General features: G+C 34.6%; 1 protein-coding gene across 2 annotated transcripts in view; it reads right to left on the bottom strand.

Moving 5' to 3' along the window:
- The window catches only part of LOC138323681 (rap1 GTPase-GDP dissociation stimulator 1-like), a 49,898-nt gene extending 23,699 nt beyond the window's left edge, over positions 1–26,199 (bottom strand). Inside the window, exons 1-4 of one of the 2 annotated variants that reach the window (XM_069268458.1) lie at positions 25,776–26,199; positions 24,436–24,558; positions 23,984–24,115; positions 21,721–21,849 (exon numbers count right to left, since the gene is read on the bottom strand). In XM_069268458.1, coding sequence (XP_069124559.1) covers positions 21,721–21,849; positions 23,984–24,115; positions 24,436–24,558; positions 25,776–25,779 — 388 coding nt within the window. In that variant the 5' untranslated portion in view covers positions 25,780–26,199. The remainder of the gene's footprint in view (positions 1–21,720; positions 21,850–23,983; positions 24,116–24,435; positions 24,559–25,775) is intronic. The other variant, XM_069268460.1, reaches the window with a different exon arrangement.
- Positions 26,200–26,421: the final 222 nt, after the last annotated feature.

The raw sequence follows: 26,421 nt of genomic DNA, 5'->3' as shown, positions 1-26,421 counted from the left end.
CACATAGGGAATATCTCAAGTCATAAAAACAGCACAATAATATTTGAGAACCTTCTATCCCTGGTGTGTATTCAAGTTGTGAGCTCGGAAATCAAGTCTGGAGTTTGATGAAACGAAAGGCACCAGTGTACTTCAGCTTAAGAGAACATGTAAAAATCTCCCGAGCTTGCCTGAAAGTAATTTTCTTGATGACTTCAGCATAAAAATGACGTGTTGTTTATCCCGAATCTTCAATATTGTCTGTTGAAGCCAAAGCTTGGTTCGACCTTGACCTTGTCAGAAAGGCCAATACACTTTCTTTAAAGACCATGTGTGCTAACAGCCTTCTGCCTGGATAACATCGGCCACCTGTCTAGATATGTCTTTCTGGGGCAATTAATTTACCATTGTAAACATCAACAAATCCATACTGACCATTGTAAACAACAAATTCAGACTGACCATTGTAAACAACAACAATCCAGACTGACCATAATAAAACAACAACAAATCCACACTGACCATTGTAAATAACAACAAATACATACTGACCATTGTAAACAACCACAAATTCACATCGACCATTGTGAACAACAATAAATCCACACCGATCCATTTTAAACAACAGTAAATCCACACTGACCATTGTAAGTAACAACAAATCCACACTGACCATTGTAAATAACAACAAATCCATACTGACCATTGTAAACAACAACAAATCCATACTGACCATTGTAAACAACAACAAATCCACACTGACCATTGTAAACAACAACAAATCCACACTGACCATTGTAAATAACAGCAAATCCACACTCACCATTGTAAACAACAAATCAACAAATCCACACTGACCATTGTAAGTAACAACAAATCCACACTGACCATTGTAAATAACGTCAAATCCACACTCACCATTGTAAACAACAAATCAACAAATCCACACTCACCTTTGTAAGTAACAACAAATCCACACTGACCATTGTAAACAACAACAAATACATACTGACCATTGTAAACAACCACAAATTCACATCGACCATTGTAAACAACAATAAATCCACACTGACCATTGTAAGTAAACAACAACAAATCCACACTGACCATTGTAAACAACAACAAATCCACACTGACCATTGTAAACAACAACAAATCCAACTGACCATTGTACAAATCCATGACATGTAAACAAAAATCCACACTCCACAGACCATTGTAAGTAACAACAAATCAACAAATCCACACTGACCATTGTAAGTAACAACAAATCCACACTGACCATTGTAAATAACGGCAAATCCACACTCACCATTGTAAACAACAAATCAACAAATCCACACTCACCTTTGTAACAACAAATCCAATGTTGTAAACAACAAAATCCAAACAACTGACCATTGTAAACAATAACAAATCCAACACTGACCATTGTAAATAACACTCACCATTGTAAACAACAAATCAACAAATCCACACTGACCATTGTAAATAACAACAAATCCACACTGACCATTGTAAACAACAACAAATCCATACTGACCATTGTAAACAACAACAAATCCACACTGACCATTGTAAACAACAACAAATCCACACTGACCATTGTAAAAACAACAACAAATCCATACTGACCATTGTAAACAACACAACAAATCCACACTGACCATTGTAAACAAACAAAATCCACACTGACCATTGTAAAACAACAAAACTCACCATTGTAAATCACAAATCACCACATTGTAAACAACAAATAACAAATCCACACTCACCAAATCAGCCCCATCATTTGCAAAATTTTGAATCCAAACCCTATAAGGATGTAACCATTGCATTATGAGCGAGAAAAAGTCATTTATATGGAAATTGACCACTTTTGACCCCGCCCCTCAGGCCCCCGGGGGGTCAGCCCTATCATTTGCACAATTTTGAATCCCCACACTATAGTATACTACCATTGTATTATGGGTGCTATACAATGCTTATAGTTTCAGAGAAGAAGTCGTTTATATGGAAATAGCCAAATTGGCCACTTTTGACCCCGCCCCTCAGGCCCCCTGGGGGTCAGCCCCATCATTTGCACAATTTTGAATCCCCACCCTATAAAGATGCTACCATTGCATTATGGGTGCTATACCATGCTTAGTTTCAGAGAAGAAGTCGTTTATATGGAAATAGCCAAATTGGCCCCTTTTGACCCTGCCCTCAGGCCCCCGGGGGTCAGCCCCATCATTTGTACAATTTTGAATCCCCACCCTGTAAGGATGCTACCATTGCATTATGGGTGCTATCCCATGCTTGGTTTCAGAGAAGAAGTCGTTTGTATGAAAAATAGCCAAATTGACCCCTTTTGACCCCGCCCCTCAGGCCCCTGGGGGGTCAGCCACATCATTTGTACAATTTTGAATCCCCACCCTATAAAAGATGCTACCATTGCATTATGAGTGCTATCTCATGCTTAGTTTCAGAGAAGAAGTCGTTTATATGGAAATAGCCAAATTGACCCCATTTGACCCCGCCCCTCAGGCCCCCCGGGGGGTCAGCCCCATCATTTGTACAATTTTGAATCCCCACCCTATAAGGATGCTACCATTGCATTTATGGGTGCTATCCCATGCTTGGTTTTCAGAGAAGAAGTCGTTTATATGAAAATAGCCAAATTGACCCCTTTTGACCCCGCCCCTCAGGCCCCTGGGGGGTCAGCCACATCATTTGTACAATTTTGAATCCCCACCCTATAAAGATGCTACCATTGCATTATGAGTGCTATCTCATGCTTAGTTTCAGAGAAGAAGTCGTTTATATGGAAATAGCCAAATTGACCCCTTTTGGCCCAGCCCCTCCCCTCAGGCCCCTGAGGGTCAGCCCCATCATTTGTACAATTTTCAGTTAGTAGCCCATAAGGATGCTACCAGTCAAATTTTGTTGAAATCTGACCAGCGGTTATGGAGAAGAAGTCGATTGTTGACGGACGGACGGACGGACGGACGGACGGACGACGGACGACGGACGCCGGACGCCGGACGCCACGGTATGGCATAAGCTCACCTTGGTCCTTCGGACCAGGTGAGCTAACAAATCCATACTGACCATTGTCAACAACAACAAATCCATACTGACCATTGTAAACAACAACAAATCCACACTGACCATTGTAAGTAACAACAAATCCACACTGACCATTGTAAGTAACAACAAATCCACACTGACCATTGTAAATAACAACAAATCCACACTGACCATTGTAAACAACAACAACAAATTCACACTCTGACCATTGTAAGTACAACAAAAATCCACACTGACCATTGTAAGTAACAACAAATCCACACTGACCATTGTAAAAACAACAAATCCACACTGACCATTGTAAATAACGGCAAATCCACACTCACCATTGTAAACAACAAATCAAATCCACAAAAAAATCACACACTCACCTTTGTAAGTAACAACAAATCCACACTGACCATTGTAAACAACAACAAATCCATACTGACCATTGTAAACAACCACAAATTCACATCGACCATTGTGAACAACAATAAATCCACACCGACCATTTTAAACAACAGTAAATCCACATTGACCATTGTAAGTAACAACAAATCCACACTGACCATTGTAAGTAAACAACAACAAATCCATACTGACCATTGTAAACAACAACAAATCCACACTGACCATTGTAAACATCAACAAATCCACACTGACCATTGTAAATAACGGCAAATCCACACTCACCAGTGTAAACAACAAATCAACAAATCCACACTCACCTTTGTAAGTAACAACAAATCCACACTGACCATTGTAAGTAATAACAAATCCACACTGACCATTGTAAATAACGGCAAATCCACACTCACCATTGTAAACAACAAATCAACAAATCCACACTCACCTTTGTAAGTAACAACAAATCCACACTGACCATTGTAAGTAACAACAAATCCACACTGACCATTGTAAACAACAACAAATCCATACTCACCTTTGTAAGTAACAACAAATCGACACTGACCATTGTAAACAACAGCAAATCCACACTCACCTTTGTAAGTAACAACAAATCCACAGTGACCATTGTAAGTAACAACAAATCCACAGTGACCATTGTAAACAACAACAAATCCACACTGACCATTGTAAATAACAACAAATCCACACTGACCATTGTAAATAACGGCAAATCGACACTCGTAATTGTAAAAAACAAATCAACAAATCCACACTGACCATTGTAAACAGCAAATCCACACTGACCATTGTAAACAGCAAATCCACACTGACCATTGTAAACAGCAAATCCACACTGACCATTGTAAACAACAACAAATCCACACTGACCATTGTAAACACCAAATCCACACTGACCATACTAATATATAGTAGGCATTTCTATAAATTGTTTCAATTAAGAATTAAAACATTTATGTAATCATACAAGCTATAGAAATAAATCAAACATTTGTAGGATTGTGCTAGCTATGGATATAAATATATCACTTGTAAAGCTTTAGATACATATAGATCAAACGCTTGCATGACTGAGTGGACTTTGGAAGAAATAAATTAACTATTTGTATGATTGCGAAAACTTTAACATAAATCAACCATTGGTATGATATAGTGAACTTCAAACATCAAAAGCTTTCTCCATTTTCAGTCTGCGTTTATGCAGCGAGTTTTCACTATTAACACCTGCTGATGGCTTCCGTTGTAGTTCGATAAAATGGATAAGATCATTTTGTGTTGCACCATTTCTAGACTGATTCTTATCTCGTAACTATTTATTGCTCTACGTACATGTAGACCTCATCCCTACACAGGTATTACCCACAGGTATCCACTTTCCTTGTCTAGGACACCAGTAATTTACTAAGGATCACAACAGTTATATATGTACCTGATCACAATGGTTACCCTGAGATGCAATAGACCTTGTTAAAAACCAAAGATCCCTTCATAGAAATCAAACAAGAATACTGTTTTGGAGTTTAGGGTAACAGATCTAGCTGGGTGCTGTAAGCATTGGAAGGATGGCAAGATAGTGCTTTGGGAATTCAAGGAGTACTCTCTAAAACTAGTGGCAATTTGAATACATCAAACTAAAATTCAAAGTATTTTACTGGTCTTGGCCAATTCTCTTATGGAAAAGTGTACTGGTAACTTGTTTACTATAACACTTGGAGTATAAATTAGTGACTAAATCCAAACAACTTTAGGCAACAAGCTTAAAGTGTAGAGGTTAACATATATCAGTAAATTAAAGTTTGATGAGAGAGAGGAGAAGGATTGATTAGACAGGAGATTTAACCCTGCTATCTGGGAATTTCCTACCATTTTATCACTGTGCTATTTATTTTCTGATCTGAGCATGGAAAGTAAAGATCCTTCACTAATTAACGTAGTTTTGGGAGGGTAAACATTGAATAGGTATACTACATGGACTGGCCGTAGGACATTTTTACACTTTTTTTTGAAGAAACATGTTCATTTTTTTATCTAGCATAATCGTTCAGATGTACCGACCCGTAAGAAAATTTGATTTGATTGGTTAACATCTTATTAACAGCAAAAATAATTTTAGGATATACCAAGTTTAGGAATGGAAGAAAGCTGGAGTACCTGGAGAAAAACCATTGCCCTACTGTCAGTACCTGGCACTGCACCCAATAGGATTCAAAGAATAAATCACACTGGAATATAATTGATGCACTCTGTAATTTACACTTTCGTTTTACATCCTGAGATACGTAAATTGTATTGGAATAATGAATGCTAGTTAAATGTAATCTCCGTAATTATAGTTGAGAGGAACACGGAGCAGACGTTTGGTAATTGTCTTGTTGATACTTCCACCAAACATTTCCATTTGTGAGAGAGCTGTATATCATTTCTGTTTCTCTCCACAACATTAAGGTTCACATTCTAACAAAGAAATGTATTTTACAGGCCGTGTCAATAACATTAACACAAAGGTTCACGCCACTCCAAACAGGAAATGCGGAAATAGCTACCAAAGAATCAACAAAAGCTATACAGCTTCCAGCAAAAATACCAAGTTATTCTAATCCAAATGTAATCCAGTGACTATAGAAATGTAATATTTTTGCATATATATACAGAAGTGTAATGTAATCTGGCGGATTTCTCAAAATAGACTTGCGTTAAAAACGGTCTTCAGTCAAAAAATTGATAAAAGTTAAATATTAAGGTGACTTGGTTGTGGCAAGTATGAAATTAATTGTAACGTCATGTCATGAACAATCGCATGACGTCAGTATTTGAGGATGATGTGACAAAATTAGCTGTCTAAATTGGATTTTTACAACAAATTGTAATCCTTAATTCTTCAAGCTATTATTTCCAACAAGTTTACAGATTTGTTAAGTGTCTTACAATCACCTTCATTTAATGTGAGGTTTCATGCAACTTGTTTCAAAGTTTTGGTCTAAAACTGATGTCATAAAATCTCAAATGAAAGGAACACTCATTTTGTCCAAATTGTATACATTTGTTATAATATCTCGGAAATATTCTGCATCTACACCTATAACTACAATTCGAATTGTACATTAATATCTTAGAAATATTCTATGGTGTCAGAGAGCAGAGAAGTGGTCACTTGTAGGGATATAGGCACTAGGATTAGGTTGATCACGGTAAAATTTGTTTTTCTGTTTGTTTTACAAAGCTGTAGATTTATGACAGAACACTGACAGTTATATTACAGAACCATCAAGATCAAATATCTGAACGTTGAAATACCAGATATGGTTACAAGGAGAAATACTCTAGTATTACAGACAACTTTTCCTTCTTTACATTAAGAATGTAATTAATGAGTTACTAATTGGCTTTCTTAGTATAGAACCCCCAGAGAATAACTGACTAGTGCCAACAGATAAACACAATATTATTTACTCAACACCTCGGAAAGTAATTATGTTCAGAAAAACACAGGAATACACAAAACTTATTCTTCCATCTACAACTGAAAGATCATTCTATCAACCAACTACGTACTTCAGCTATCTCTAATGCAATTCAATTTGGTGCATTTCATGGGTGATTAGAAACTTTGAAATTGTTTAATTTTTTATTACTTGTACAATAACAGTAGAACCAAATGTGTCTATAAATAAAAAAAATCACCATGAAAGTAGGTCACAGCAAAAATCATATGTATATCCTAGACACAGTGGGTTCTATATATACCAGAAAAACAATAGCTTCCATAGCATTTGAGATGCAGTGTTTGGTATATAGTGCAGTATATTACATTGTGTGTTATAAAACACACTTTAAATTCAGACACTTTAAAATTTATGACTTTTTTATTGTTTGGTACTTATTTTGCTTGTTGGCATTCATATTGCTTGCTTGATGGCATTCATATTGCCTGTTGGCATTCAAATTGCTTGCTTGTTGGCATTCATATTGCTTGTTGACATTCAAATTGCTTATAAATGTAATATGAAGAAGAAATGGTTTATGGATGAAACTGTAACATCTACTTGGGGTTATGCAATGCAAGTACCTGCCTCCAAGCTAAGCTTTATAAACATATCTTAAATGGTGCAGAAACTATGATCAAAACAAGAAATCATTGTAAAAAGTTGTAATTATTTGACATTTGGCTTAAAAGTCAAGGTCACTGTATGTGCACGTGACTTAACAGCAGTACATTGCACATCAACTTTAGATGATCAATATATTTGCTTGGTTCAGAACTTAGGGTAGAGCAGATCTACCTTTATTTGAAAACTCTACCTTTATTTGAAAACTGTATTTATTGACTATAGTACATTGAATATCTAACTTGGTAATATTATTTGATAATCAAGGTAAAGCAATTAATTCTTCTCTCTTTCCACAGATGTAAGGCAACCATATCTAACTGTATGCGAAGGCTAAAGAGACAACTAGAGTTTTTAAGCGATCATCACTGTGGCCTAGTTGATGTTTTAGAACTTCTGCCATAAACACATCAAATTAGCCATGCTAAACTTTAAAGCGATGCTTTTGATAACCACTCAACATAATTCCTGTCTAATGCACTATTAACCTAGAGAACACTTTAGAATTAATTCACTTAGCCATCCACTAAATATAAACTTGATAGAGTTATTTTAGGACTAAAAGTACAAACATTATTCATGTTAATATGTTAGTAAATGATTAATGTTTTGTTTATTTGATAAGAGTTGGCATGGATACTATTATGGAATCTTCATCATCATTTCAAAATAAAATTTATATATACCTAATGGCAAACTGGCTGTCTACAATTAAATTTTTGCTTGATGTCCATTAAAAAAAATCAGCTTTCAAGATTAAATTGTTACATACAAAATTGGATTCTGCACCATGATGAACTTGTGACAAAAAGGACATTTTGCCAAAATGATGCAAATTTCATCTCAATTTGTATGGATAGTATATACTGTATATGCAATTCAAAGCTATAACAGCCGCAGCTTGAAACATTTCACTGACTTTGAGATTTCTTCTTAAAATTATCAAATTTTCAAGGCAGGCACAACCTTAACTTTAATCACCTAGCCCAATTCCAAAATGAAGTTATGATTCTATCTGTGAGATGTTGGAATGTTTCCATGAGTGATTCAATACTGTTACTGTTCTGGGGGACTACAAGCCTGTTTCTTCTGCTATCTTCATACTCTAAGGAACATTTACTGCAATTAAATTGTAAATAAATCAAGTCAGAGCGAGGGATGGGAAAACCACAGTGTATAGGTATAGGTAGACCAATGAAGAATGTAGACAGGTGAGGGATACAGAGGCTCGCTGTAAAACACGGACAACCTAGACATGTTTAGGTCTCTCATCTTCATTCAGGAACTGGTACATATTTGCAAAATTACAAAAGATATCCCCTAATATCACCACTAGTCTTCCATTTCTGGGTTTCAAGTTTGAATCCCATGTGGAGCAGTTGGCAGGTACTGATTGTAGGTCAATGATTTTTTCCGGGTTACTCTGGCTTTCCTGTACCTCATAAACATGACACATCCTTAAATTGTCCTGGCGGGGGATAATGTTGCATTCAAAATTCCACACTTTTTATGAATGAATTTTGCTTCATAAAATGTTGTTTTTTATCCAATCTTCATTTCAGATGGTACTTTGTGACATCATTGGACTATGGTATAGTTGTTAAAGTCTGACTATATAAATTCTAACAGTGATTTTTTCCCTGGAACTCCGGCTTTTCAAACAAACCAAAATAAATCAATAATGCAAGAAAGTGAGGAAGTTTCATCCATTTTATCTAAAAATAACCATACTTCATATCCAGGACCCTCTCTCCCAGACACACACAAGATTTATCGGATATTTCTGCCAAATCATTAGATGGCTTTGATGTATTAATAGATTGCATGACAATATTGTATCTTTTTTCTGATCTTCTGAGACTACCAGTTCTCTCGGTTTGATATGGGACTTCCGTTTTATTGATTGTGTTTGCAAAACAAACTCTGCAATTTATACAAACCACTACACACATCATTCTAACGTGAAATAAATATCCTTTTTTCACTGAATTCCTGATAACTTAGTTTTTCATTCAGATTACAAAGTATCTATCAACAAAACATGATTTGAACAGTGAAGTAATTTCGTCCTCTTTCATGCAGAAGATGGTGAATTATATTCAATCTATTTTCTCCACATCATTATGCTCATGAAAAACGCTGATCTTCCCATTTGGATAGAAACAGGGCTAAGGACAGCAGATGCAATATTTTAAAAAAATTTCTATGGCAACTAATTTTGAAGATATTGACACATAATGGATTATTATATGTATACATATTTGTAAAAAACTATTCCAAATGAATTGATGTAAGTTGATTCTTATCAGATTTCTAATTAATCTTATTCAATCTACATCAGCTGAACAAGTCTGCATTCACACCGTGCTCATTTTGGAGTAGGAAGTTTGGTGTCGGACCTCAGCAGGTAACATCACCACACACACTGCTTTATTATAGAACATCTTATACACCAGGATCCCTCCTCAGCCTCATATACCTCACCTACATTACATCTGGGACACATATTAAGTGTATCAGTTTCCAGATACCTCTTAACCCTAAAATAAATCAAATTTCCACAGCAGCCATAATTCTGATATAAATATGCCATATTTTAGTAGTGGAGCAGAAAACCTGAGACCCACTATGATGTTTTGGACATCATCAAATTTTGCAGCTACTATATTGCCTTTTTATCTACTGTTGTATACCAAAACATGAAAAAAATACCCAGGATTCATGGAGCGAAAGTTCAGTGTCCAACCCACTAAGGAACATAGACCAGTCCAACACATTGTGGAGATAATCCAAAGTCATGATTTTAGGGTGAGCAGGTATAAAACACGTAAAATATAAATCGTTATCTTATCCTTGTTGAGATATAAGTTTCAGCGATAAGTTTTTAAAATAGGGTTTTGTTGTCCAAATCGACACTGGAATTCCATACCCTTCGTGCCTCGTGATGTGTACTTTGGAGTTAATAGTGATGTGTATGTGACATGGACCATACCATCTTCTCACCATAAACATCAACATCAATGCCAGTCATTATTAGTGGTAACTCAGTAACGCTTTTTTTTCTACATCACAGCCACTTGTCAATCAAGACATTTCTGCATATCACCATGTAAATTTGTAGATATAGATGGATATATAAACATTCATCATAATTGGGGAAACAAGAGGCCCAAAAGGCCTGTAATGTCACCATGGTCTTGTTCCAGTCACTGTCTGTCTGTAGAATATCAACACATAGATAAAAAAAATTTTAAGAGATCATCAGTACATTGTAATAAAACTGCCCAGGATAATAAAGTCACCTATTCCCATACTCATTGAGAACTATAATTAGCACTGAGAGAAAACAGACATTGTTTGAGCATTTTAGTACATATGTTGATTTCACTAACTAGGCCTACTTCTGTAGGAAACACATTTAACAAATAAACATATTACGAAAATATATGAATGTTGCAGGATAAAAAGACTACATTAAAAATAAATTGGATTTTGGATGTTTTTTTTTGCAAATTTCTCTTTCAAATTTTTTTTCATATTTATTGTACAACTTGTACAATATATCTATAGATGGTTATTTTTGTAGGGGCAATATTATCGCTATTTTTTTTTTTTTTCCTCGAAAAATAAAGTATGTTTGTAGTAGAGCTAGATTTTTACAGAATAAAAAAGAATACTATACATATGCATGTATGTTGTAAGCTGAAGTTTCTATATTTTCATCTCATGGAGATTGATTCTTTTTCCCCACTGCATTTTAACAGTTTTTAAATCATGTAATTTTCACAGATGTATTCCCATTTAAAAAGTTTCATTACAAGTGGTCTAATTACTTGAGAACATTACACAAATATTAATTAGTCATTTAAATAGTCCATTAATTTGAAATCAGATGATATCAATGGGCCAATAAAATTCTGAAATAACTTGAATGCAATTCATAGAGTTATGAATGCAAAACATGACACATCCTTAAATTGTCCTGGCCGGGGATAACGTTGCATTCAAAATTCCACACTTTTTATGAATGAATTTTGCTTCATAAAATGTTGTTTTTTTCCAATCTTCATTTCAGATGATACTTTGTGTCATCATTGGACTATGGTATAGTTGTTAAAGTCTGACTATATAAATTCTAACAGTGGTTTTTTCCTGGAACTCCGGCTTTTCAAACAAACCAAAATCAATTTATAATGCAAGAAAGTGAGGAAGTTTCATCTATTTAATCTAAAAAAATAACCATACTTCATATCCAGGACCCTCTCTCCCAGACACACACAAGATTTATCGGATATTTCTGCCAAATCATTAGATGACTTTGATGTATTAATAGATTGCATGACAATATTGTATCTTTTTTCTGATCTTCTGAGACTAACCAGTTCTCTCGGTTTGATATGGGACTTCCGTTTTATTGATTGTGTTTGCAAAACAAACTCTGCAATTTATACAAACCACTACACACATCATTCTAACGTGAAATAAATATCCTTTTTTCACTGAATTCCTGATAACTTAGTTTTTCATTCAGATTATAAAGTATCTATCAACAAAACATGATTTCAACAGTGAAGTAATTTCGTCCTCTTTCATGCAGAAGATGGTGAATTATTCAATCTATTTTTCCCACATCATTATGCTCATGAAAAACGCTGATCTTCCCATTTGGATAGAAACAGGGCTAAGGACAGCAGATGCAATATTTTAAAAAAATTTCTATGGCAACTAATTTGAAGATATTGACACATAATGGAGTATTATATGTATACATATTTGTAAAAAACTATTCCAAATGAATTGATGTAAGTTGATTCTTATCAGATTTCTAATTAATCTTATTCAATCTACATCAGCTGAACAAGTCTGCATTCACACCATGCTCGTTTTGGAGTAGGAAGTTTGGTGTCGGACCTCAGCAGGTAACATCACCACACACACTGCTTTATTATAGAACATCTTATACACCAGGATCCCTCTTCAGCCCCATATACCTCACCTACATTACATCTGGGACACATATTAAGTGTATAAGTTTCCAGATACCTCTTAACCCTAAAAAAAATCAAATTTCCACAGCAGCCATAATTCTGATATAAATATGCCATATTTTAGTAGTGGAGCAGAAAACCTGAGACCCACTATGATGTTTTGGACATCATCAAATTTTGCAGCTACTATATTGCCTTTTTATCTACTGTTGTATATCCCAAACATGAAAAAAATACCCAGGATTCATGGAGCGAAAGTTCAGTGTCCAACCCACTAAGGAACATAGACCAGTCCAACACATTGTGGAGATAATCCAAAGTCATGATTTTAGGGTGAGCAGGTATAAAACACGTAAAATATAAATCTTGATCGTATCCTTGTTGAGATATAAGTTTCAGCGATAAGTTTTTAAAATAGGGTTTTGTTGTCCAAATCGACACTGGAATTCCATACCCTTCGTGCCTCGTGATGTGTACTTTGGAGTTAATAGTGATGTGTATGTGACATGGACCATACCATCTTCTCACCATAAACATCAACATCAATGCCAGTCATTATTAGTGGTAACTCAGTAACGCTTTTTTTTCTACATCACAGCCACTTGTCAATCAAGACATTTCTGCATATCACCATGTAAATTTGTAGATATAGATAGATATAAAACATTCATCATAATTGGGGAAACAAGAGGCCCAAAAGGCCTGTAATGTCACCATGGTCTTGTTCCAGTCACTGTCTGTCTGTAGAATATCAACACATAGATAAAAAAAATTTTAAGAGATCATCAGTACATTGTAATAAAACTGCCCAGGATAATAAAGTCACCTATTCCCATACTCATTGAGAACTATAATTAGCACTGAGAGAAAACAGACATTGTTTGAGCATTTTAGTACATATGTTGATTTCACTAACTAAGCCTACTTCTGTAGGAAACACATTTAACAAATAAACATATCACGAAAATATATGAATGTTGCAGGATAAAAAGACTACATTAAAAATAAATTGGATTTTGGATGTTTTTTTTTGCAAATTTCTCTTTCAAATTTTTTTCATATTTATTGTACAACTTGTACAATATATCTATAGATGGTTATTTTTGTAGGGGCAATATTATCGCTATTTTTTTTTTTTTTCTCCTCGAAAAATAAAGTATGTTTGTAGTAGAGCTAGATTTTTACAGAATAAAAAAGAATACTATACATATGCATGTATGTTGTAAGCTGAAGTTTCTATATTTTCATCTCATGGAGATTGATTCTTTTTCCCCACTGCATTTTAACAGTTTTTAAATCATGTAATTTTCACAGATGTATTCCCATTTAAAAAGTTTCATTACAAGTGGTCTAATTACTTGAGAACATTACACAAATATTAATTAGTCATTAAAATAGTCCATTAATTTGAAATCAGATGATATCAATGGGCCAATAAAATTCTAAAATAACTTGAATGCAATTCATAGAGTTATGAATGCAATGACAATTTACTCCCTTTATAAATGTAACAAATGTGAAATAGAACACAATAACAAAAGAAAGAAAAAAATCAATTTTTTAGATGAACTATCAGGGCAACTTTTCTCTACAACAGCAAGGGTGACAGTCAATTTAACTGGGAAACGCCTCATTATACCGATATCATCTCGGAATCATTTTCACAGATCTAGTCTCGAAAATCAATACATATAGGGTCCTTATTTCATAGATTGTGATGGTATTACTACTGGGTGGCCCCGTGGGACCCACACAACCTGTCTTAAGTGTGTGCTGATTGGATGGAAAATAAAGCCAACTAAAAGTGCTTCTATTGTACCACACAAGATGGCATTGTTTCAACAGTAAAATTATATGGATTTTTTTTATGTGGCTATCAGGACAAAAGTACATGTACTTTTAACAAATCTTGAGCTGGTGGAATAAAGATCTGTGAAAATGTCTGCGAGAGTGTTAATCTTTTGATAAAAAATGACAAATATATCAGGGTTTGTATGATAAAGAGAGACAGAACGAGACAGCATAAAATAGATAACTTTAGATAGAGATTTAAGGACACATTGTTGTTATAAATAATGTAGACATTTTAATTTGATGGACTCGTTACAATACCAAGCTATATATGATAATTTGGTGCTTCTTTTTAAAATCCAATCAAAAATACCTGGAGAAATTCCATTTATTTACTCAGCAGACATATATCGGTGTAGAAATCTCTCAAAGAGATGAATTTCCTTCTCTACTGATCATGATTTATGGTATCTCAAAGATATTTCTCAAAGATTTCCCATTTTTTATGTTAAATCTTAAATCGAAGACCGTATAAACAGCCAGTTATTTTCACAATTTCATTGGCCATGCATTGCTAAGATCACAAAGGTTTGACCTGGGACATATATCATGAGTTATATAAACCTTGAAAACCAGATCAGGAAGGATGTTGTAAAAATTGCTAAAATTTGATTTCCTAATTTTTTCAAATAAAATCTTGATTTTTTTTAAACATCATTGCCATCCATAATCAACATTAAGGATCTTGTTTGTATACCTTTATAAAATCAGTAAAGGGCTGGTCATGATCATGCAGTACTTGTCCAAAAACTAGGTTAGAGCCTCGCTTTGGATAGAGGACTTGTGTACTTTCACTTTCGACATGTACTCCTGTTAAAAGTACAACCATACTTCCAGTTGCTGAACTCTCTTTTGTGTTTTAGCTACCATAGACTTTGACATATCACAGATTTCATACAATGAATTGTTGTAGTTTGGACATTATGACACTGTCCATGAAGAAATGTATACACGATGGTAAAATCTTATTTCAATACAGCGAACAGCTAAACTTTACCTTCAGTGATTTAAAAAAAGAAACTAGCAAAGTAATCAGAAACCTACCAGTAGATCTGGGGACTTGTGAATTTATTCTGGAGTCAATACAACTTTTACCAATTGATTTGTTCAGTAAAACAAGCAGAAGTTAGTCAGAAGTGTGGATGTTATTGACTTTTGGATATGGTTCAATGGTGTTAGGGTCAGGGATGAGGATGTTATTGACTTTTGGATATGGTTCAATGGTGTTAGGGTTGGGGGTGAGGATGTTATTGACTTTTGGATATGGTTCAATGGTGTTAGGGTTAGGGGTGAGGATGTTATTGACTTTTGGATATGGTTCAATGGTGTTAGGGTTGGGGGTGAGGATGTTATTGACTTTTGGATATGGTTCAATGGTATAAGGGTTGGGGTGAGGATGTTATTGACTTTTGGACATGGTTCAATGGTGTTAGGGTTGGGGGTGAGGATGTTATTGACTTTTGGATATGGTTCAATTGTGTTAGAGTTGGGGTGAGGATGTTATTCACTTTTGGATATAGTTCAATGGTGTTAGGGTTGGGGTGAGGATGTTATTGACTTTTGGATATGGTTCAATGGTGTTAGGGTTAGGGGTGAGGATGTTATTGACTTTTGGATATGGTTCAATGGTGTTAGGGTTGGGGGTGAGGATGTTATTGACTTTTGGATATGGTTCAATGGTGTTAGGGTTGGGGGTGAGGATGTTATTGACTTTTGGATATGGTTCAATGGTGTTAGGGTTGGGGGTGAGGATGTTATTGACTTTTGGATATGGTTCAATGGTGTTAGGGTTGGGGGTGAGGATGTTATTGACTTTTGGATATGGTTCAATGGTGTTAGGGTTAGGGGTGAGGATGTTATTGACTTTTGGATATGGTTCAATGGTGTTAGGGTTGGGGGTGAGGATGTTATTGACTTTTGGATATGGTTCAATGGTGTTAGGGTTGGGGGTGAGGATGTTATTGAATTTTGGATATGGTTCCATTTGGTGTTAGGGTTGGGGTGAGGATGTTATTGCCTTTTGGATATGGTTCAATGGTGTTAGGGTTGGGGGTGAGGATGTTATTGACTTTTGGATATGGTTCAATTGTGTTAGGGTTGGGGGTGAGGATGTTATTGACTTTTGGATAAGGTTTGATGGTGTTAGAGTTGGGGGTGAGGATGTTATTGACTTTTGGATATGGTTCAATGGTGTTAGGGTTGGGGGTGAGGATGTTATTGACTTTTGGACATGGTTCAATGGTGTTAGGGTTGGGGGTGACATCCATGGTTATTAAAGGCAAAATCTGGAAGGCAGATCAGAGGAAACCTATAGTGTAGATAGCCAATTGTGAGGAATGTTGAGACACCTCAAATGGTCGCTTAAAGTCCTTATAACAGCTAGGGTCATTTAAGGACATATACCAGGTTTAGGTGAGAAAAGCTGATCCCAGAGAAAAGCTATTGACCAGTGGTCAGTTATATAATTACTGGCCAGTAACTGGCAATTGTTCCACAAGAGATTCGAACTTGCAACCCACAGATGGAGGGCTGCATGATTGCATGTATAAGAACACCTTATATTTACCACTTTGCTGCTGTGGCCCCGACATCTTAACGAGGAGGTCACTATGTCCTCTAAGTGGGAGTCATTGTTATAAGGAAGTGTAGGTGGACACATTGTCCAGGTATAGTTTTATAGTCGGACAAATATGACCGTCACAGATAATGGATTGTCAGACATAGCTGGGATCCTTAGAGTACAAACCAGACATGATGGTAACAGCCAAGTCCATCATTACAGTACCAGATTGGGCCTCTATATCCTAACACACGTTGGTACGTTCCCCTGCATTAGGAGGGATTACCCATATCCCGTACCCTTATATTACATCAGTCTCTCCCAATAAATATCCATCTCGGAAAAGTACTTTGCTCTTTCCCTGTAATGGGTATGAATGCATATCTGTATTGCTGAGTAAACACTCTGACCTTTTCCCTTTATATGTTTTTGTTTTTGATTTGTTAGAGTGTAATCGTAAAAAATTAAATTCAATAGAATTCTATCTCAGTTCTAATCAAATGACACCCTGTATCAACGTTGTAAGGGAGATGAGGTTGAACTGAATTACTGGTGAGGAATTTCAATTAACCAATGATTTTGTGAATGAAAACTAATGAAAACGATTTAATGCAAATGAAAAAAAAAAACAAACAAAAAAAACATTTATATATAAACAAAAAATGGTTTTAATTAAAAAAGAAAATTATTTTTTAATCTACCAATGGAGCTTATATAATTAACCAATTTTTATCAAATCCACAAAAATCAATTTTTTTCCCTAATTTTCAATTTTGTCAATTTACCCCAAAATCATGAAAACAGAATCCTGACAAAAAACATTGGCTACATTCAATGGTTATCAATAACTTAAACAGGATGGAGAGGGAAGGCTGTAGCTTAAACTTTGATTTAATAGGATCCAGATAAAGACTGTGAAAATAGTGAAATGGAATTTGTAAACCAAAATTACTCAATTTTAGATTTATATATCACAACCGATACTCTAATAAGTATGGCTATTTTCGCACATGTTTAATTTCTCGATTAACACAGGTTAACATTTTACTAATTTCGAGATAAATATTTTTTCTAAATATTTGTCAACACATTTCATAGATATACCAAATATTACACAAAGGGCGAAATTCTCCTGCTAAAACAATCTTTGCAAAATAAGTGTAAATTCCCCCTCATGTATTCCTTTAGCATAAATTCCCCCTCCGATACTTCCACGTTTGCAGAATGTATATATTATATCCAAAATCAATTTGTAGACAGTTTGGAATCTGACATGTAGTTGTACTAGACATTATGGCGAAACGGCTTAGGAGACTATAAGGTCAAATCTTATATCTATATAGACTAGTATTGTGTCTGCCATTTTATGACATTTTCCTCTAAAGTTTCTATAAGAACATCTGCAAAGATAACCTCAGTTCTGTTGTGATAAAGATCAATTTAGACAACAATATTTGGGCGATATTGTCTTTTGACAAAGCTGATTGACATTTTAAGCAAGATCTTTCAAACAAATCATGTTTTGCAAAGAATGTGTCTCATTAAAAACTAAACAACATCTGTTTGTTATTGTTCTCTATAGTCATTAATTTCTACCAAACAAGATTAACAGATAATTCTAAACACACTACTTCATTATAATCTTAATGATTTTATTTGTTTGCTTGCATTTTATCATTTTTAGATATCACATTAACACTTCGTGCTATGCAAGTGTTATGAGACACCACGATGTCTGCATGCTTTTGAAAGTGAAAAAAGCCAGAGTTCTCAATTTAAAACACAGGACCTCTATATCTAAAAGACATTGTGATAAGATAATATTTTTGGGACTTTTTTTGTGGTGAATTGTTGAAAAGACAAAGCAGATCCGCCGATAAGTATGCAATAAACAAATTTGAAACTATTAATTACTGTTGACCATATGCATTGACCCCATTACTTAGCATGATGTGCTTTTAGTACCAAATGAATTTTTTTTTTTTTGTTATAATTAGTAATTAAAACCTGCCTCAGTGACCACCTCTGTATACAGACCATCTGCTTAATAAGACCTCTTTTCTAGGTTCCAAATTCAACCTGTGTATATAAAGACCACCTGGCCATACAAAGACCATTATTTCTCGGTCCCTTTAGTGGCTTTTATAGACAGGTTTTACTGTCCATTTGGTGCCCTTTATAGACAGGTTTGACTGTCCATTTAGTGGCTTTTATAGACAGGATTGACTGTCCATTTAGTGGCATTTAAAGACAGGTTTGATTGTCTATTTAGTGGCCTTTATAGACAGGTTTGACTGTCCATTTGGTGGCCTTTATTGACAGGATTGACTTTCCATTTAGTGGCCTTTGTAGGCAGGTTTGACTGTCCATTTAGTGGCCTTTACAGACAGGATTGACTGTCCATTTGGTGGCCTTTATAGACAGGTTTTACTGTCCATTTAGTGGCCTTTATAGACAGGTTTGACTGTCCATTTGGTGGCCTTTATAGACAGGATTGACTGTTCATTTAGTGGCCTTTGTAGGCAGGTTTGACTGTCCATTTAGTGGCCTTTACAGACAGGATTGACTGTTCATTTGGTGGCCTTTATAGACAGGTTTACATTACTGTCCATTTGATGGCCTTTATAGACAGGATTGACTGTCCATTTAGTGGCCTTTATAGACAGGTTTGACTGTCCATTTAGTGGCCTTTATAGACAGGATTGACTGTCCATTTGGTGGCCTTTATAGACAGGTTTGACTGTCCATTTAGTGGCCTTTATAGACAGGGTTGACTGTCCATTTAGTGGCCTTTATAGACAGGATTGACTGTCAATTTGGTGGCCTTTATAGACAGGTTTGACCGTCCATTTGGTGTCCTTTATAGACAGGTTTGACTGTCCATTTAGTGGCCTTTATAGACAGGGTTGACTTTCCATTTAGTGGCCTTTGTATACAGGGTTGACTGTCCATTTAGTGGCCTTTGTAGGCAGGTTTGACTGCATGCAGTTTGCATTTCTCAGAAAATTCAGAATCAGATCATTGATGAATCTTGGACCAGACAATTAATGTTTTCAAGACATTGCATAAAACATCTTTCCACCAAATTGTTAAGGCATCTAGCGGCTACAGTATAGCTATTCTAATAATGAATTTGTAGTACATCATCAGACATAGGCAATGAACTTATTGAGCAATAAAAAACTTGTTCTAGAGACATATCCTGATCTATTACTGTAACTGTGTCAGCTTGCATGGCAAAAATATATAGGTACAAGTTTTATTGAAGAATTGATCAAATTTACCATCTAAAGAAAATTCTATTTCATATCATATTGGATGTTATTGAAGGCCATATTTTGATTGGAATTCAATATATGAAATTGATAAAATAGAAGCCGATTGCATGACATTCGGAAATAAAATTGATTCATCGCTGCATTGCTGTAAAAGCTGTTTGGTATCTGCAGTCTGTGCAGTAAGCAGACACACAAAGTATGATGTATTTATTTATTTATTGTGTTGTGATCATGATACTGCAGAAAATAAACTAAATATAAAAACGAGAAAGAGAAATTATTCTATCACTGTAATTACTCATACCATGTTAAAGAAAATGAAAGGCAATAAAATTATTTCATGAAAATGAGTCATGAAGCAAGAAACAAAAAGTACATGTACCCTTCTATTGATGAAAGATAAACACGTAATAAAGTTACGTTAGAGTGATGTCCCTTCAGAGGAATCTTCAACATGTGGAAAAATATTGAACATTTTTTATGTTTTAGGTTATGCATGGTAACAGTTTTTGTAATAAAGTTATATAAGATAACATTTTCTCCAATAAAATTTAGTTATTTCGTAAAATCGTACGATGGAATTGATGAGTATATTGGCTAGCCTCGTACCAATAAATTACCTAAAGACATGCATAGCTTTAAAGATTCAACACTGACATCTTACGAAATCAATTGTATTAGTACATTTAGTGATAAAATCTTTGATATTGATTATTCAGCGCCATAAAAGACTATCATGCCATAAAGTGTTATCTAATTAGGAATGGAGCAGAATCAAAGTGGAGGCCTACTACAGCTGAAGTACTGAACACTTCAAACATTCCGTTGAATACTGATCGTGATTCCTTAATTTAACTAAATATAAGCCAAACCATGTTTTTGATAAATGACAAAGATTTCCTTCATTGTTTGAAGCAACACGTCTTATAGAAATTTCCGTCACAGCTTACCAGCAAATTTTGTTTGTCTTGTTTTGTTTTGTATATCAAACAAAACGTGGTCCATTTAGATAAAAAATTTCAAATATCACCAGAATTGTTCTACATCAATGGTAATGATACTTCCTTCTCCACTAACAATATTTCTACACCTACATTCATCATCTTTACACATAAACACTGCACAAATCAGAATAAACTTGATGATTTTTTTGTTTGTTTCAATAACACATGTATATAATATAAATAATTTACTGTATAGCAGATTCAAATCTAATATAAACCTGTACAGAACTTCTATCTGACTCATGGGGCTTGTAACATTTTTTTCATAACTGTTCAGCCCCCGTAATTTAGAAGCTTATATATGAAATCAGCGAATCAGACATTTTATTCATCTCCTCCTCGCTATATTAACCGACGACCATATTAGGGCAGACTGACAGTACTGCCATTCTAACACCGAATTTAGCTCCCGGAGGAATCATAAAAATCACTTTGTAAGTTTTGAACAGATACATGATATTCTACACTTACCATGCTCATAACAGATGTTGCCTAGGGCCCGGCAGATCTGTGTGGCTAGGATGATATCCTCGCTTGATTTCAACATGTTCAATAATAATGGCACAAATCCTTTGTCAACGCAGGCTTTTCTGACAGGTTCTGAAATAATGTGTTGAAATAAAATCATATTACTAGAGTGTAAATGTACATTAAGTCTTTTGGGGATGATAATTATAATAAGTTTCATATCATCGTTATAAACAGTATTCAAATTCAAGCCAAATTCAGCTTGCAGTTAACATATAACTAAAAACATTTCATAACCAATTGCAATTTACCGATTCTCTTCTCAAAATGAAGTAAATTGGGTTTGCTCATATGAAACATTAAGAAAACAATAATAGTTTTATTTAAATTTTATTTCATTCAGATTATCAATTAACAGCTATACAATGTTCCGTTTTTGCATCATCATTCTGGCAATCGAAATTATTTTTACTAGGTAGGGAAATTAAGCTGTGTTTTGATAGGTTTAAATTCACTTTTATTAGAACCTTTTATTAACAGCAATAATCTTTAAGCTTTGTTTTTTATTTATGCTTTATTTTTATTTCACATCCTAGGTCTGCAAATAGCCAGGTAAAATGTAAAGAACATCCAATAGACAAGACTCTTACAATTGTATTTCTATCGGTTAAAATGACATCACATCCCAGATTTAGGAGGTGGAAAGCCAGAGTACCCAGAGAAAGATCATTACCAAATATAGTCAGTACCCAGCATTTGCCCCAATCTTGCAACCCAGAGGTGGGGGACTAGTAGAAGAATGTCAGACACCTTTACCATTGTGCCATCGCATTTCCTTTGAGACCCCCCCCCCCCCCCCCGACTCCTTAATTGTTGTGTGTTGGTTTTTGTATATTTTATACATAATATATCACTGTCTATGGTCTATGCAGCTCCGGTGGGCAATCTATGACAACTTAACCCTGCACAATCTAAACTTCTAAAGACAATCTATGCAACTTAACCCTACACAATCTAAAATTCTATAGACAATCTATGACAACTTAACCCAACACAATCTAAAATTCTATAGACAATCTATGACAATTTAACTCTGCAAAACCTAAAAATCTATAGACAATCTATGACAACTTAACCCTACATAATGTGAAAATCTACATAAACAGTCACCTGTATAACATGAATACATTTTAGATAGGGAAAATGACATACACAATCCCACTGGAATATCTACATTATTCAAAAGCTTACAGAAACTCTAATATGACTAATGGCTTCTACCCTACACATAGACACATATTTAAATAAATTATTCATTTATACATACAAAACATGCAAAAGACAATGCTAGTCTGAAATCAGAAGCTGAAGTTTTATATTCAATATGGGCATTGGGATAGACAATAAATGTGTTCATTTCAGTAAAATAATCAATTCATCTAAGGTAGCTGCCATCACTTTCTTTCCTTTCAGAAAAAAAACCATAACTATGTATATATTTCACTGTTGTTTTTTTCTCTCTCCCTTTTTCAGAAAAGGGCCAAAGCCTCATGCCTTAGATGAGGGAAAAAAGTCATGAAATCAAGTTGTTAAAAAACGAAAAGATATGCGCCGATATCTTGATGAAATCATACATGGTATTCTCTAGGCTTTTAACTATGGTTCATATTTTAAAGCAAATACACACCATCTTACTGAATTTCTTCAAAAGTAACATTGGTTTGAGTTGGTTTATTAGCTCGGCTTAACGTCATATTTACAGCAAGGGTCATTGTGCAATGTTCATATTACAGGGTGTGGATGTCTGTATGTTTTCAGAGGTATGTATACTGTAACATGGATATATCCATGTTACCTTCATGTAATAGCAGAACTCTTGGTCCTTTTTACAGTGCTATCTCACTGAAGCATGTTGTCAAAAAAAAAGCTAACATTCCTACAACACAGGACGCTTTGCCATTGAGGCTACACATATAGGTATAAATGGGTTCTTTAGAATATGAGATTATCAGGAGAGAAAGTGAGAGATAAATATTATCTTCTTTCTTCTGATCTAAAAATGATTTTTCTTGCTAACATCTTCCTTATTGACAATATCTCACTTTTTTGCCTTCAGTTTATTTTGTATACCTGGGGTGAAAACTTCTGACATACCAATCTAAAATGGTGATTTTTATTTCATATTTCTACTTTAGTAAATATGAAGACCATACGGTTAAAAAATCGAGTGTCCAAGTATATAAAGACAGGAAACAGAAATGCTTACCACTTTTGGCTAATTCAGCCAGAACCATGACAACTTTGAGCTGGAGATCACCTGTCCCCTGAGTGAGGTTTTTGTAGAGTTCGGTGAGAATTCCACATTCAACAAATCCATGGGTATGACTGTCCAGGTCCTCTGTTGACCAATAGAAATTTATTAACTGAAAGAGTTTCACATCAAAAAACTCTACACCAAACTGAGCAAAGATATTGTGTTAAAATTTGTTCAAAACCAAGAGAAGTCATGCAAAACTGAACAATTGTGATCCTGATGAGGATCAAAAATAAATGTTCTCCTTAAGCTTCTCTCTCAATTAAGTGGTCATTTGTTAATTTAGCCTTGACAAATATTGAAATAGCTTATCTTATTTTATTTTAAATAACTGAGTATGTGTGCACAGTTTATGACAAAAGTATTGCATCTTAAAGGTGTAATATGTGCCCATGGGATCTTACCTCCACTAAATTTCTGTAGAAACGACAGGACAGCGTCCAGACTAGGTAGGAGATCATCTGGTGTTGTGGACAGCTGTAGATTCTCTAACAGAGACACTGCTTCAGAGTATTCTTCTGGCTCAGCTGTTCAATAGAAAAGATTGTATGTGACAGAATTAAATAGTCTGTGGCTGATGATATAAATTTTCATGGAAGAACTTGCAATTTAACAACATGTATGCACGATGCAATCTAAAAGAAATAAACAAAAAATTATTGTCATATTATATTCCAACAACTATTTCAGTTTTCAATTTTGTTTTCTGTGACTTAACTTTTAGATCACAATCATCTTCCTGTTCAGTACCTGACAAATGATATATATTTGCAAAAGATTTTTTCATACATTAATATTTAAATATCATATTTTAACCGACAACACAAACAAATTATCATGAAGTGAAGTCTAGATGGAGCGATATTTCACTGAAATCCAAGAATAGTTTAATTTCCTTTATATGCATACATTTAAATCACTTGTGGTTAGTTACATTGGTAGCAATTGTATGAAACAATCGACCCATGTCATTTGATTCCAGGTCAAGGAAAGCAGTCACCACACAATAATATATAGTTGTAGTATTCGTGTGTACAAGTGTAGATTTACAAAATCACAGGAAACTACAATAAATATAGCAATGACCTCTTATGCTCAATTAATTCTTTGAAACTCAGGCTGTACATAAATATAGGTCAAGTCTACAGCTAAGGCGTAAATATTATCTCAATCAGAAAACAACAATTTAATTATATACCAATAATGGGAAATTTAAATTAGAATTTTTTTCCATATAATCTAACTAATTTAAATTTATTTCTTTAAAAAATTATAGGTGTATTTATATATATCATAATATTGGCTACAAAGTACAAGCTCATCTTTCAATCTGTTTTCAGTCGAATGTTTTCAAAGTGTTTCTTATGTTTTTTTTAACAAATTTAATCTTGAGAGAATATTACTATCATTATTTATATGCACAATGCATCTAACTGTTTAATATTTAGTTAACTTTTTTTTATTGTTAACATTAAGTTAATTAAACAGTACCGTACGATCTAGGGTTAAATTACATGTCGTACACTGTTGATTTTTTTAACAAAGCCTAAAATCGTTTTTATCATTGTAACAATTGTGATCTTTAAAAAGGCATGACGTTTAAAAATTTGGTGCTGTACCGCATCCAAGCAGCATAATGAAATGTCCACTGCCTATCCATGTGTAAAATTCACAATTGTTTCCCTGTAATCTCGAACTTGCGCGAAATATCGGATAATGTCAATAACTTGTTTGACATCCTTACCCATTATTGTTGTTAGTTCTGGCAATCCTTCTCTCTTAGATTCAATGGAATACACAAAATAAATTACTCCAAAATAGTATCGTGGGCTTATATCAACGCTGCCATGACACCGGATATCATAAAAGTACAACTTCCGCAACAAATTCACACCCTAATAATTCAGTCGTAATCCCGCGATAACACAAAAGAAAGGAAACTCCGCGAGCAAAGCAAAAAACGCCCGTACCATTCCCGGTAAATCACTGCGCTACACTGAACTGTGTATTCCGTTTATAAATTCTTGGCTGGAAGAAATATCCTCACTCTTCACTTTCCTTACCCACCATATCTAGACGACTCCTTTTACGAGAAAAGTGCATGCACATTAATAATTAAGGAATGATAAAACATGCTAAACAAGTGATTTCCTGCTTCTATATTTAGGAAGCCTATGGTCCCTAAATTTAGATCTTAGTGGCCCGAAGGGGATTTCGACCACTTCCGACAACTTTGATTATTTACATTTAAAATTTTCAATGACTCTTAATAATTATTTATAATATATTTATGTTACTTAAAAATGCTACATTGCTTCTTTTACTACGATGTAATAGGAAGCATACAATGTTTAACACAGATGTGTGGTGTCTATTTTTAGAAACGGGCA

Source organism: Argopecten irradians, chromosome 5, assembly GCF_041381155.1.
Source record: "Argopecten irradians isolate NY chromosome 5, Ai_NY, whole genome shotgun sequence".
Taxonomy (NCBI): Eukaryota; Metazoa; Mollusca; class Bivalvia; order Pectinida; family Pectinidae; genus Argopecten; species Argopecten irradians.
The sequence above is the reverse complement of the archived record's forward strand: the minus strand, read 5'-3'. Positions and strand labels throughout refer to the sequence as shown.